The sequence below is a fragment of the Anopheles moucheti genome, chromosome 3 (assembly GCF_943734755.1).
Source record: "Anopheles moucheti chromosome 3, idAnoMoucSN_F20_07, whole genome shotgun sequence".
NCBI lineage: Eukaryota > Metazoa > Arthropoda > Insecta > Diptera > Culicidae > Anopheles > Anopheles moucheti.
In genome coordinates this window covers 50,972,568-50,988,003 of record NC_069141.1, presented here as the reverse complement: position 1 = coordinate 50,988,003, position 15,436 = coordinate 50,972,568, and the positions used below count along the sequence as shown (strand labels likewise).

The window sequence follows — 15,436 nt, the reverse complement described above, 5'->3', positions numbered from 1 at the left end:
GCAGGCGTCCCACAGGGATCAGTTCTTGGTCCCACCCTGTGGAACGTCATGTATGATGGCGTGCTAACCCTTGCACTACCTCCAGGGGCACAGCTAACCGGTTTCGCAGACGACATCGCCCTGACGGTCACCGGCGAGTCCATCGAGGAGGTGGAATTACTAGCCACGGACGCTGTCGGAACGATCGACGAGTGGATGAAGTCAGTGAGGCTGGAGATTGCACACGCGAAAACCGAGTTCATACTCATCAGCAGCCACAAGGAGGTTCAGAAGGCATCGATAATGGTAGGCTCAGAACGCATTGAGTCTGTCAGGAATCTCAAATACCTTGGGGTTAAAATCGACGACCGACTGAGATTCAAGGACCATCTCGAGGAAGCCTGCAGGAAGGCCATGAACACCGCAAACGCATTGGCATCGTTTACGCCAAATATAGGAGGACCGAGCAGCAGCATCAGGTCTCTTCATGCCAACGTTGCCACGTCCATGTTGAGATATGGAGCGCCTGTTTGGGCGCACATCCTGACTGAAAAGCAGCACCAAAATGCTGTGAACAAGGTGTATAGGCGGTTGGCTATGCGGGTTGCTAGTGCGTACCGTACCATATCGTATGAAGCGGTATGCGTGATTGCGAACATGATGCCGTTGTGTATCATCCTAGAGGAGGACCGGAAGAACTTTCGGCAAGCACGATCGGGGGAACCACTCACCGCAGCAGCGAGAGCGATAAACAGAGCTGCGTCGATGGAGAAATGGCAGAACGCTTGGAGCAGCGCAACGAGCGGGAGATGGACCTTCTCGCTGATCCCGGACGTGACATCATGGCTGGGTAGGAAGCACGGTGACGTGAATTTCTACGTTACGCAGTTCCTGTCCGGTCACGGCTGCTTCAGGAGCTACCTACATAGGTTCCGGCACGCTTCCTCGCCTCGGTGCTCAGCGTGCGTGGACGTTGATGAGACGGCGGAACACGTCTTGTTCCACTGTCCAAGATTCGCCGAGGAGCGCCAGCAGCTGAGCAACAAATGCGGAACGGAGGTATGCCGATCGAACCTGATGCAGTTGATGTTACAGAGTGGTGATCTGTGGGAAGCCACAGCTACAACGATGCGTCTGATCCTGGTGGAGCTACAGCGGAAGTGGAGGGAGGACCAGCTGAATGGTCGCGCCTGAGTGTTCAGTGTTCAACGTTGAAATGTGTGTACAGTGAGCGTCTGTGAAATGTGCGTGTTCGTGAGTGTTATTGTTGCTAGCGTGTCCTACGTAGACTGAGTGCCACAGCACTGCCCCTCCCACGAAGTAATACCGCGAGGTGATCCCGTGGGAGGGTGCAAAGAGGGTCCAAGGAGAGTTTTTTACTGGGTAAAAATCCCATGTCGCCCCTAGTGGTGTCTTTTGAAGATTTCAAACTCCTTGTAAAAAAAAAAAAAAAAAAAAAAAAAAAAAAAAAAAAAAACACACACACACACACACACACACACACACACACACACACACACACACACACCGCGAATAAGGGGAGTTTGTGTGGGCTTTCTGAAGCGGGGGAAAAACGAACTCTCAAGCAGTGCAGCAACTCGGCAGGAGTTGACACCGGAAAATATTGACAGATGCATGACGAGCCCTCCAGGTTTTCCCGGGTTTGAAAAGGGTGTCGGTAAGTGTTTGTGTCCCGCTGGAAGAGTTTTCAATTTTTGCCCAAATGTTTCGCTAGATTCGTGTAGTTGTTTGCTGGTTGTTCAAACTCGATTAAAATGGTTTGTGCAACACATAATGGTCACGACCATTTAGAGCACGGATAGAAGAAAAGTGTAGCAATTTGTCATTAAACTATCTTAAGGGATTTTTATTAAGTTACAAATTTAAAAATATTTCTTCTAAAAGTTAAGGCAATAAATTAGAAAAACGAGCATTAGTTATCGTTTAGTTATTTTTTCACTTTGAGTTCTAACGACTAATTTATTTAGCCCTAACGAAATAGGAAGAAACACATCCTTCCAACATCTAGGGCTTTCCCTGTCATTACATCATTAAACGTACTTGCCCTTCATAAAATAATGGAAACTGTCAAAACGCAACAATTACAAAATTTTAATAAATCGCGTCATAATCGTATCGTATTCGACAATACGACACCCCTTGCCGGATTGCAGCTCGTCTAAAATAAGGAGGGGTTGTTGGCTGGCGTCACCCCGCCCAAGGGTAAACTTCATCATAACTGTATTCATATGATGGTAAATTGAAAACTCAATTACCGCTGAGATTCGCCAGCCCTGATGAGCACGCCCGGAAGTGGCAAGCGGACAGTAAAACCCGGGCCCCGGCAAGTGACTTTGAGTCTTCGCGTCGCATTTGGATCCCAAATCGGAAAATCAGGCCGCAGGGCCTGTTGCAGGATGACAACATAAACAAAAACTGCTGCGCAAAATGTGTGAGGCGTAGCACTTTTTTTGATAAATCTGTTCGAAAAAGAATTAAGCAGATGCCTCCCTATTGCACCTCGTTAGGTAAGGATTCGTAAGGATTTGGGCGAGAGTTGGTCCGGCCTACTCCAGATGTGTCGTAGAGCTGCGGACACACCCATCACCATTGGGATTGTCATAATTTGATGTTTCCCTATGTTCGCTTAGAGTTGGAGACGAATTTCCGCAAAAAAAATCAACACCAACCAAACAATGTACTCGTTAGACACCTACCTGTACCCGGACTTCCGGCAAATTGACCTTCATCGCCAACTCCTCGCGAGAGTAGACATCAGGGTAGTGGCTCTTTTCGAACGCTCGTTCCAGCTCGTGCAACTGATAGGTGGTAAAAGTGGTCCGATTTCGTCGATGCTTCTTTTTCGAACAATTATCATCACCTCCTGCAAAGGGAACGATGTTTGGGCGACGAAGTGTTACCGAGGGCGTCTAGGTAATGCAATATTTCCTCAATACTGAACCGAGTCTTCCAACTTACCTTCATCATCACTACCGGAGCCTACTTTTTCGCCTTGCTCACTGGACGTCGTTTGGTTGAGCTCTTCGCTGGACGCGTAACTCACCCCACCATCGTCTGTGCCCTTGTCCGCCCCACTGTCCGTCGACTGGCGGTGTGGGTTGTACTCTTCCGTCCCCGGATTGCCACCGGCCGCGGAACCGTGCTGCCCCGATGACGGTGATGTCTGCTGCGGATGTTGTGATTGCGAAAGGTGTTGTTGTGTCTGTTGCTGCTGGTGAAGAACCTGAAGCTGTTGGTGGTGATGCTGTTGCTGCTGCTGCTGCTGCTGCTGATGATGATGATGATGATGTTGCTGTTCCGCTTCGTAGGCCGCAGCCTGTCGGGCCCGGAGCTCGTCGAAATTTTTCATATAATCGAAACTATTAGCCCTAATTGATTTATCGGCTGACTCATGCAGCTTATTATATTTGTTAATGGAGCTGTCCGACGTCGGATTGCTTTCGGAGCCGTCCGCCGGCAGCAGGACGCCACCGCCACCACCACCACCGTCACCATTTCCGCCCGGTCGATCTTCACCATCTCTGATACGATCGTATTTGCGCTTGAGACTACCGCTACCATTGCCACTCCCTGCACTGGTTGGGGATGAAAGATCCTCCTCGTACTCGCCACCACCACTGCCGCCGGTGGCACCACTCACCGAGGAGCCTGTTCCGTCCTCCGGGGGACCTTCCGGGCCACCGCGTCCTCCAACGTAGCCCAGCGACGCCGCACGGTAGTTGCGATCGATGAAGTATTTGTTCGTCTCCTTCAGCGTCTTCATGTACTCAAGCTCGGCCAGGGACGGATGGGATGGTGGCTGCTGACCGAGGCCAACAGGATGCTGCCCGTGGTGCAGCGCGAGCTGATGCTGCGGCTGATGCGTCGGCGAAGGCAATTGGTGGGGATGGGCCAGATGCTGCTGCTGCTGCTGATGCAAATGCTGCTGAAGGTGATTGTGCGCATGGTGCGGATGGTGGGCGGGATGCTGATGGAGGTGAGGTACGGCCGACGGGTGCTGCTGGTGGTTGTGATGGTGGTGCAGGTGATGGTGGGACGGTAGCTGATGGTGGAGCCCACCCGGGGGAGAGGACGCATCGAGGGATGCGGCCGCCACAAGGTCCAACGACTTGATGTGGCTCTGGTAATTGGCTAACTGTTGCTGATACTTGTCCGGGCTCGAGGGACTGCCGAGACCGTACGTGACGGGCAGCTGTGCTTTCGCCATCATTTGCTGCTGATCGCACAGCTTGATCTGGCTTAGGGGTGATGCGCTGAGATCGGTTGCATCGCTAGAGTCTCCTGTAAAACAAAACGTGGCGGTAGCAAAACATTGAGTGGTTATGAGTACTGGTGCCGAGCTGCTTCATTATCCTCCACCGTGGATAATTGTATTAGCGCTACAGTTTTACAAACATTTAACTGGTATACTTCTAGAATAATTATGTCCAAAAGTTAGAAATAACAATAAAATAAAGTGAAAAAATAATCGGTTTTAGCCAGTGTGATGCAGTTGCCATTAACGTGCGTCTTGCTAATCTAGTGAAATAACATTCAAATCATCACAAACATACACACAGAAATAATCCTCAGCCATTAAGCCATGTTTTGATTGGCGGAAGAAAGCCATCAACCATGCAAATCGGCTTATTTATTCAATGCGCTCAATCAGTGGGCAGAGATTGACTTTTCGTCTGCAGTCTGCTAATTAAAGACGATACAGCAATAGTAACGGATGCAGCTTTAGTTAATTCAGCATTTAAAGCAAGATCTGTTTGAGGAGATTAAAAACCATATTCAAGAATTCAAGTTCACTGATAGCATACACTAATAGCTTTCTTTTTTGCTTAACAAAACTTTCCAAAGTAATTCCTTTTATCACTCAGCATATCTGCATATTTTCACGAATAAAACTATTTCATGTTACACTTAAAAACAGTTCCAAACAAAACACCGAAACAAGCACAACATGTTTACTGGCTTTAGCGTTCCCTTCAACATTCCACTCCACCCAACTCCTCACTCCCTTCAAAAAAGGCAGGTGAGAATTGCTTCTTAATCGAAATTAGGCAAACAAAACACATAATAAGTTTCAAACTGGCCATAATTTTTTGACTAACTCGTATCGCGTGCCAACCAACTTTAGGGGAGGCACATAAAAGCAGAAGAGCTAAGCGCCAAGCCGCTGTATGGCGTGTGCTGAGACATGGAACAAAAAATCCAAAATGGTTTAACACGAGCGCGCACCTTTAGAATGTGCTTTGGTGATGTTTTTCTTCACCTATTTTCCTTTGCAAGATTGCGAGTTTCCGCGGGTGTTTCTTGGAATTAGTTTTCGGGCTTTCTTAATTCGCGTTTCATTTTCCCTTCCCCATTTTTCCCTTTAGCACGGAAAAGCGTGCGGCTTCGAAGCAGGGTGAAACTCTTTCCTTTCCGATGGCAGCGAGTTGGATGGAATCGAAGAAATGTAATTTACTAACGTTAACCGGGACCGGTTCGCGTCCGCACTCCGTTCTTCCCCCACGAGCATAAAGTAGAGGTGCATCCGTATCCGGAAGGTATCGCACCTCGTTTTTGGTGGAAAACTGGCGAAAAAGTGAGTTACTTTTGACAAATTAATTACACGGAACCCTTTTCGTTTTGAGGGCGAAATGATCATTTTGTGTAGCGATGGCAAACAAGTGTAAGGGAATGGTTCCTCCTAGAGCAAGAGTTCTCATTTTCCTAACCGCCCGGCCCTCGTCCCGTGGTATGGTTTGCATGTCAAAGTGTCATAACGCCACGGTGTGGGGGAAATTGTATGTGCTTTAGCTTAATGGAGAACAGAGACCCCGGAATTTCCACTGGCTTCATTATCTGCTGCCCCGTCAGTTTCTACCCGATCGCATGTACAATTTCCCTACACTGAAGCATACTGTAACCGAGGGTTCCACGTATTCAATTCCCCACTCGTGCGCGAAAAAGAGGCAACGGGAAAGGGAAGAGGGTGCCGTGCAATGTTGGTAGCAGCGCTAAGGAAAATCCGGAACTTCGACAGGACAACGCAGCACCGTGGAAGTCGCTATGGGTCGAGCTACGGCTAGGCATTCTAATCTAAATTGTGCTCAAATTCAATTTAATTGAGAGTGATTTAACGTTCATGATTTAGTTGTCGCCTCTAATTCCCGCATGCCACCGTGCTACCCGTGTACACCCGGTTGACGCACGTGGTGAGGCAAAACCACCGATGTGCGTGTTAACTGTCCTTTGTGTCGGTGCGATTGATTTCTTACCGGAAAGGGAACGAACAGCGAGTGAAAGAGAAATAATGTCCGCGGGAATTTGAAACGAAACACCCAAAACGATATCAAATGCAATCCATTAGTGGAAGTCATTGTAAATCTAGTGTTAACACCATGCAAGTCGACCGATTACGACGACGATTTTTTTCCCCTTCATCCAAGGATCCTGTTTCGTTCGTTTGGTTGTGTTCAGCTTGCTTGGATGGTATAGTGGATCAACACTACCATTTAAATGCCGTTCGGTAATGGGGACAGTTTTCCAACAAAAAAACACGCACACACACACACATAAGCTTACACTTCACTCATTTGCCGATTCCCTGGTTTTGAACTTTCGGTAATTCGATCAGTTTCCCACCGAAACGAGGGGTCTGCAGCAGTTACGAAGGTAAAGTTTCCAAGTTTTTATCCACTCTCTGGGTCACTATCATGGAAAGGAAAGTGTTATCTTGATGGACTGTCAATATATCGTTTCGCTATCAAGCTTACGAGCCCGTGCTGCCCGGGAGTCTGTTACGATCGTGGCCACCATAATTGACAGGCGCCCCGTCACGAACCGCACAACGGACTGGGACTTTTCGGGCCGAAACTTCCATGTCTACCAACCGCATCTACTTGAAACACAAAAATAGCCTCACACCCAAATAAAAAAACAGGAAAAACATGGGTGTGGATATGAAGTTGTCAATTCAGGACACATTTAAACAGCATTAAAGGATCAAGGGCAGGGTTTTGAGTGGCGTTTTGGGAGGATTAACGCATGGTCGCACATGGATTAGAAGATGTGATCGTAAAAACATTGATATAATGGAAATTATCCTACAGCAAAGGAGGCATTTGATTGGTGTAGAGATGAGATAACATGATGTAAAAAATCATTCGGAATTTCTGGGCTTTTAGCACAAGTCTTTGTTAATCTTGTTATTAAATAACTTGTTTTAAATTATTGGATTATTTGGGCGAGTGTCATTCACTTTCAAAAACAACTCCACTCCAAAAACAACTGATAATATTACAAATAGCTTTATTTGATTCTTATTGGGGATGATTGCCTAAGTGAATAATTAGCTTGATGACGATGTGTACATTAAACTCTCCATGTTTCTGTGCCCTTTTGCAATCGTATAAGCTGCAAGTCATTTCTCCTCAACCGTCGCACGTCCGCTTCCTTTCCCTTGCGAAAAAGAGAAGGAAAACGACCAAACAGCCAAACTAGACAACTCGTCAAGGATCGGAACTTGATTGTTGATTAACATCTCCAAACGTCAATGTTAAAAACATCGCAACTGGCGGCAAAACGGAGCGAACACAAACGAATAAAACACCATGCAATTGCTTTTAAAGCTCATGAAACAAAAACCATTTTCTACCATTACAACGGGAAAGGTGAAACAAGAAAGGACTGAAAAAACACGTTACCCTACAGTGCTGTTTGATGGACGAGAAGCGTAGGGAATGGGGCTTCGGGTTTTTTATAACTGGTGATCGTTGAGGTTCTATAATATGCTCAAGGATTCGTTTTTTTTTTCATTTTCAAATAGAAAAAATGAGGAAATGAGCGACAGAAAGAACCGTCAACCGTCGAACTCTTGAGTAAAAGCTTGTTCATTTCTAATGCTCACTAATCTGCTTGTTGTGTCGTTATAAGATTAAAAGGAAGAGAAGCAAGGGTATCGTGTAGGATAAATTGATTCGTACCGAGGCATTTCGATTTCGAATTGCCTTCGCAGACTATAATAGACGATCAGTAATTTACAATGTTTTGTTTCATAATTTGGTCAAAGCAATAAAAATGTTTCATTATTTTCTAAATGCTCTTAATTACTTGCATACTTAACCACTTCTGTGCATTTATATAAAAGTGGTAAAGGTTAAGTTAAAGTCAAGACTTATAAGAAATTATTTTTCCAATACTACAGGACAGAACTAGCGTATAATCATCAACGTATATTTTATTCAAGTTTGAAGTGAATGTCATTTATAATTAGCACAATACATTTGATTAATCGCGTCAACGAAAGGTCACTGTAGCATGCTTATCACATCCATGAACCAACGCGAAACATTTTCCTACTAATTTCCTTCATAGGGGGCAGTTTGCCCAAAATAAAATGATCCCGTTGACAGCTTGTCACATGCAAACGGTCACGACACTCGAGACCCAGACGCCACGATAATCTCAGGCTCACCTTAAGATTCAATTTGTATTTCTAATTAATCCTTGCATCCGTATACATCCGGCACGAAGCGGCCAAACAAAACGCACAAACGTTCATAACTGTTGGCTTTTGATTAATTAAAGCAAGGAAAAGTGCCTGATTAGCATCAGCTCGCGACCGTTCGATAAATGAAAGTGGCTCAATGTCTAGGTTAGACCTTTGGTTGGGTACCATTTCTTTAAGAAGGTTGTTGAGCGATAGTTGTGATAATATATATAATTTAAGGCAGAATTGCAGCAAATTAATCTAAAAAAGATTAAAGAGATTTCATATTACTTTTGTTAACATTAAATATCTTAACTGAGTAAATTAATTCCATTTATTGGAAAAACATCATTGCTGTAACTATAAATATATTATTGTAAAGAGGTAAAAAAGAGCATTGCTACATAATTAAGATTTAAAATTAGTAAATAAATGTGAAATAAAAATTAAAATGTTAAATGCAAGTGGACATGATTGGAAAAGACAAGATACTTTGCATCCAACTAAAGTCTTTGCTTCATCAGAATAATCACAAATTAGAAGCTCAGTATTTGTTAATCATTGCCAATTTACTCCATCGCTTTGTTCTCTGTACTCGATTGCTTTGACCACATAATTGCATAATATCGGTCATCGTGCAAAGAATGATGCTTTCCATTCCCCTGAAGCTGGAGCAAAAGTGTTGTGCCTTAGGGTATTGCAATAGTATGCTAATGATTTTTGCTGTTTCGATTGCTTTCCGTTGCTATCAGGCACTCAGTCGCAAAACTGTCCTCCGTTCGATCCTAACGATTCCATCGATGATTCGATTAAGAAGATACAAACACATTTATCCATTGCAAATGAAGAAATCAGTACACTTTCCACTTCCATTTGTCATGGCAGCAGGGAGATGATCTTTCAGACTGCTGTCCCCAGGACTGATGCGAGCATAACATTGGGCAGGGTTAGAAAAAGGCGCATGACTCGGGAAATAGGAGCCATCCATTCCTCAGCCCTTTTGGTGTGATCTGTCGCATGATCTTTTGCTCCTAGAATGTGCCACAATGGAATAAGGCTAACACAGGAACACTGGGAAGGATATCAACCCTCTCGACCAAGACAGAATGTAGCGCCAGTAGGCAAACGGAGCCAAAGATTCACAGCGCTACTTCCCTTTAACCTTACCAGATTATTGAGTTAGTTTTCCATTTGGCAACTCTTTCATGTTGAAAATCTCCTCTTATTGCATTTCTTCCGACTCGTTTCTCAACGTTTGGGATCGCTCGCAACCATACAGTCGGATGACGAACGAAAAAGACAGGAACGTGTCTTGAGTGTGCTGGGAAAAGTCTGCCTTCCGTCTGTCGCCAGACGGAACACTTTCCAGCCGGTTCGCCGACCTGTTCAAATGATGCTGCTACTAATTGCGCTGTATCTTGCTGATAATTTAACTAATTTGCTGTGAGTGTATATTTTTGTTTCGATGCAGGGACAACAATGATGCACGAGCAAAACGACCGACCCTGGCTGTACGAGCGGTCGGATAAGTGATATTTAATACACTTTCTTGCCTCGTCACGGTTCGTTTGTCGGGAAAACTCTTTGGTGTGGCACATTTTGTTTTTATTTTGTTCCTCGTTTTGTTTCATGCCGATTGAGAAAGACAAGTTGTTGATGAAGTGTTGAATGTGAGCAAGAAATAGTTTCACGGTACGATGCGCAGCAAGGACGGTAAGAAGTGCTGGAGCGAATGATTTGTTTGTCTTGTCATGTTTGTGGTCAACTAACGTAGAGAAAACAGATAATTTACCAGCCCATCCCATTGACTCATTTTCAAGGGATTTATGTTTACTTAAGATTGGTTTGTTGTATGGCAGTAAGATTCGTGTAGGAAAACTTAGAACTAAATTGGTTTTTATGTTGATTGAAGTGATTATAAAATAAGAGAGTTTGTACCATGACTACATAACAAACTTGATTTTATAGTTCCTTACTGAAAGTTACTTGAATTTACTTACTGCAACTAGTCTAAAACCAGTGCGTTTGAGATTGTTTTAGATATTTTCATGTAATTTTATTTAGTTTAAATTAGCCATTTTATCAATATATAATATTAAAAACTAGCTCTTTGGTTGATATTTTACATTCAAAGTAAATACAGATACACAAACTAACATTTGTTTCATCTCTTTAACCAATTTAATCAGTAAAACTAATTGAAGCACTGATTGTTGTTCCCATTCTTCGTCATTTCAAAAATTATCTTTAAACCCTACTTGGTTCAATGTGAAATCGAAGCGCACCTCATTGCATCTCATTGAATTTTAATTCATTCATGTAAAGTATAATTAACCAGCAGACAAAACAAACCCTACCGAGGTAAAATAGGTCAATAGCAATACGTGGCCCGCCGACTTACATTTATCAAACCATCCGCCAGTGTCCTTACGATGGCTCCCCCTTGTTCGAAAACGGAACCTCTTTTGACCAATTTGTGCCACTCACTTTAAGACCTTCGCGGACAATCGCAACGCCTCCGTTCATTAGCCGCCACAAAGCTGGTGGCGTTGACGTACATGCGTCCCGTAATAGAATTACCACAACCTACAGCGGGCACGGAGGGAGAAGGCAACTGAAACCTCGCGCTTGGTCCATTACCAAGGGTCCGTTGGTGGAGGTGGTGGTGGTGAACCGATCCGCGCATACTCTTCTTAATGGAAGCAACATCATTATTAAGCAATCGCAACATTCATTTAATGATTAATTAAGTGCTAAACATGACATCAGGGTGGGGAGTTGAACTGGGGCGAAATCGAAGGAGGCATGTGTGTACCGATGGAGTTTATTGTTATTTATCCGCACGTTAATGGAGATGGTAGGAGCCACTTTAACACCGTCGCCCCTGTACAACCGGTTACCGGTTCGAAGCGGCTAACTGCGAACGTAATCTTAATTTTTGCTTAAAGCTCGACACTTCCAACATCGACGGATGGGAAGGGCAAGACACGAAAAGGCGCGCGAAAGGTACGCGGTACAATGCATTGTGAATGCGGACATACGTAAACGCACCCCACCGACCAACAGCACGGACAAGAAACAAACTGTGAAAAGCAAGGTGTATCCCGCGAGACATAAAGAAGCGTTAATAAATCAATCAAAGAAACACTTCCAACCTTCTGGCCACCGAAATGGTGAAGGGAAACGGATGGTTGAGTAAAAAAAAAATCGTTTGATTAATTTAGTTTTAACCATGCCAACCATGCGTGTTAAAATCATCGACAGCTGGACAGGTGAGCGAAGGGTAGGACGCCAAAGCGAAATCCTTCACGATAGCCCTGCGTGGCCCGTTTCTTTTTCGTGTGTCTCGCTTTAAGCTCACTGCACAGCTTTGTTTCCCGTACGTCTGTGGAAAAGGAAATTTTAAATTGAATTATACTCTTGGCAGCACGGAAAGCATCGTGATCCACTCAAGATCGACGAACGGGCTGCCGTGCGCTTGGGAGATTACGGAATTCAAGCCCGCCAACCGACCAAGCGCAACCGGGGCCTTAAAAAACGGAGCACCAATTTTGGGCACGAACCGTGTGTAGATCTCAATCTGCGACGGAATACACTTTACACGCTCCATTAGCCGTACGAGAGCGACCCGACCCGAGAAGAAAACCCCACCGCCGATCGATGGCAGGGAACCGAACTGGTCTGGTTTGAAAGCGAGATGTAACACAAAGGGATGGGCAATAGCGAATGGTTTGCTAAATGTTTCGCCAAAACTCCGTCCCATCTGCAGCTAGACATCCGAACAGACCTTCTATCGGTTTGACATGATCGTGTCGTTTACCCCATTCCGAACCCTTTTACTCCGAATCAAGAAGCGTTCCGAACGGTGGCTGGCTGGGCTCCAGGTGGGAAAATTTCTCATGATTTCCGGAGCACACATTTCACTTTCCCAACTCGGAAGCCCGGACACTCCATGCTCCGAGATAGCCGAGTGCTGCGAAACAGATTGATTGATGACAGAATGGGCCTACTGGGCCCGTTGGGAAAGCGGCACCACAGCCACAGACCGACGGGCCGCAAAAGGGTGGATTGTTGACGAGAAAAGAGATCCAGCGATTGGCCGCGGTCGATTACGGGTGCAGCAGTCGGCAACGGAAAGGCCGCACCGCATTGTGAACCGTTTGGATCATGAATGGGGGATACCGAAACGCTAAATTAGAGACACTATTATTATCTATTCACCCATTGGGCTTATCGGGAGCTGAAGTTAACACTTGTGGTTCGTATCCGTATCACTGATCCACGCTTAAGTGTTGCAGATTTCTCTCGGTTTTGAATAATTGATGTCATGGGATTTCCTCGAACGAGTGTTACATTAGCTTCTACTAACCATTCATTCGGAAACGTCTGCGTAGCGATGGATGGATGGACATTTCTGAAGCAATTAATCAGATGCAAACAATGTGTTGATAATTTGGGATTTGGTCTGGCACGTTCCAACAGTGCGTAGTGGAGCGGAGAACCATAAATGAATCTGGTACATCCATTCCATCAGCTGCTGTGGAAATGGGTACGCCTAATCGCATTCGTCAAATGAGGTTTCTTCGTGGTAGTAAGAAGTGCAATGAGTTAACTTTCATTACGAAAAAATCTTAAAATTTTCGAAAAGACGTTAAGATTTTATTATATAATGTTCTTATTTTCTCTATTTATTTCCATAATTTAATTTACTCAATGCTTTAATTCATCCAAGTTAAATCTCACTTATCTAGAAGTCACATAAGAAATATATTTTTAAATGAAACAAAAAAAATAGTTTAAAACAGCAAAGCCTTGATTATTCTGAATGCTAAATGATATAATAACTGAAAAACAATACTTAAGGAATAGATTACTTCGAGAAGTTCGTGGAAAATCTTTTCTCACCAAAAGTATTCACATTATAAAGCAAGCGATTGAAAAATATTTTATTTCATTTCAAATTTAATACAATGGCCTACAAAGAGCAATTTTTAACATATATTTCAAATGAAGTTATGTTATCTGTAATATTCAATATTCAAAAAATTAACTCTCTCGCAAAATATTAATAAGCAATCATGCGAACATCTGAAACAAATATGAAGTTATTCAGCTGAGAGCTATTCGATAATTTGTGAATATCGATTTACGAAACGCTGCTTTGAAATTGTGATTTGTAAACAAATGTGATTGATCATTGATCAAATTTTTCTATAACGTTATGGTTACTCTTTCAGATCTTTACTCAATTTCAGATTTATTAGAGTATTGATTTGAATTTTTCAATCAGATGTTTTTGAAACCACTTATTTGTTTTATTCTTTATTGTAGAAAAAATAAAACATTCCAGAATTTCGAAATTGCTAACGGTCCCCTTGTATTAAAGTTGGTTTGGGTTGCTTTTACTCTACATATTAAGATAATTATGTTACTTAATAACCATTTCAAATTACTTTGCATTGCTACAATAGATTTCTACAAGCACTTCACATTGTGAATATTTTTAAAGATTTCAACATCTTTTAATGTTCTTCGGCAAAACCAAAAAAACTACCCATAAATTTTACATAAATGTTTATAATATTCAATAAAGCGTTGAATTTTTGAACAACAAACAATCATTTAAATATATAGGCATTTAAATTAAATAGCCTTACAGTAAAATTACACTTCAGCTATCCAATTGCATCTTATTTCAGTGTTTTATGAAAAGTATAATATGTTTCAATCGGTCATATATTGTGTACACGACAATTGCTTCATCAAATAATTGTTTTACATCCATATTTAATAAATATGATCATTCATGTATATAAATATAACATGCACATTTCTTCTGATAATACGAAAACAGCCATAATGCTTTAAACTAAATAAATAACATACACATTTCTACTTCTGCATATTTTAATGTTATGCTAAAGCATCACTGCCATCAAGACTACAAGAGGAACTTCCTTAATTTTATTGAAAATACAACTAACATGAAGCAAACACAAAACTAATAACGAAGATAATTGAAATTGAAATCACCCTCACCAAACCGCTACCAAACAAAACAACCCAAAACTAGATTAGTATCCTACCTCCATTGTCACAATTATTCAAACCTAATATTGCGTCGATCGTGTGGCGCGGTGTGAGCGTTTGGCCGCCGGGTCCGAGTTTTTTCGCCGTATCTTTTAGAAAAATGCCATTCTCTGAAAATCAAACCATATTTCGTGGAACTTTAGAACATGGCCACCGATACGGAGAAACTATCACTGACTGATCTTGCTGCTCTCGGCTCGGGAATCACACGCCCCCTTTTCAACATCTACGCAAATATCTACCTTCGCGGAAGTTTTCCTCGATGTCGACGTCCAGCTGGCCGCATTCCTTTAGCTTTTCCATGATCTTGTGGAAATTTTTCGCATCGCGCACGTTCTCCAACAGCTTCTGCACGTCCTCGGCTTCGCTCGGTGGGAACTTATTGCGTGCGATCAATTTCTCGATCAGATTCGTGAAGATCTGCTTCTGCACCTCGGACAGGGACTTGATGTCCATCGTAAGCGACGGCAAGATGGGGTAAATGGAGACCGATACAGCAGAAGGCAAGGGTGGTCTGTGTGTGCTTTTGTGCGTACTCAATCGAATTTCGAACGTAACGTAATAATCCAATCTCCAAAGCAGTTGCGAATCAAAATTGTTTCTTTTTCACAAGTATTTACTATCACCCTGCGAACTCGATGTGGTAAATATTTTGCACTTTATACTTAATTCTTGTGAATTAAATCATCCCTCTTCCTATAAAACTATTGATTGCAGCACCAATTTGATATCGAATTTTATAATTACTACACGTATACAACACACAGAGTAATTCGGCTTTTCTCTCAACACACTGACAAACACTGCGATGAACGCTAATTAACAGGATTCAGGTTCACGGTTAATATGTTTCCCCAGCACAGCTTTTTTCACACCAACGCA

General features: G+C 43.2%; 1 protein-coding gene across 1 annotated transcript in view; it reads right to left on the bottom strand.

Annotated features, from left to right (window-relative positions):
* Window positions 1–15,010, bottom strand: part of LOC128303856 (retinal homeobox protein Rx) — a 51,655-nt gene extending 36,645 nt beyond the window's left edge. The window contains exons 1-4 of the mRNA XM_053040932.1: window positions 14,797–15,010; window positions 14,551–14,664; window positions 2,959–4,281; window positions 2,697–2,863 (exon numbers count right to left, since the gene is read on the bottom strand). Coding sequence (XP_052896892.1) covers window positions 2,697–2,863; window positions 2,959–4,281; window positions 14,551–14,664; window positions 14,797–15,010 — 1,818 coding nt within the window. The remainder of the gene's footprint in view (window positions 1–2,696; window positions 2,864–2,958; window positions 4,282–14,550; window positions 14,665–14,796) is intronic.
* Between the last annotated feature and the right edge of the window lie 426 nt (window positions 15,011–15,436).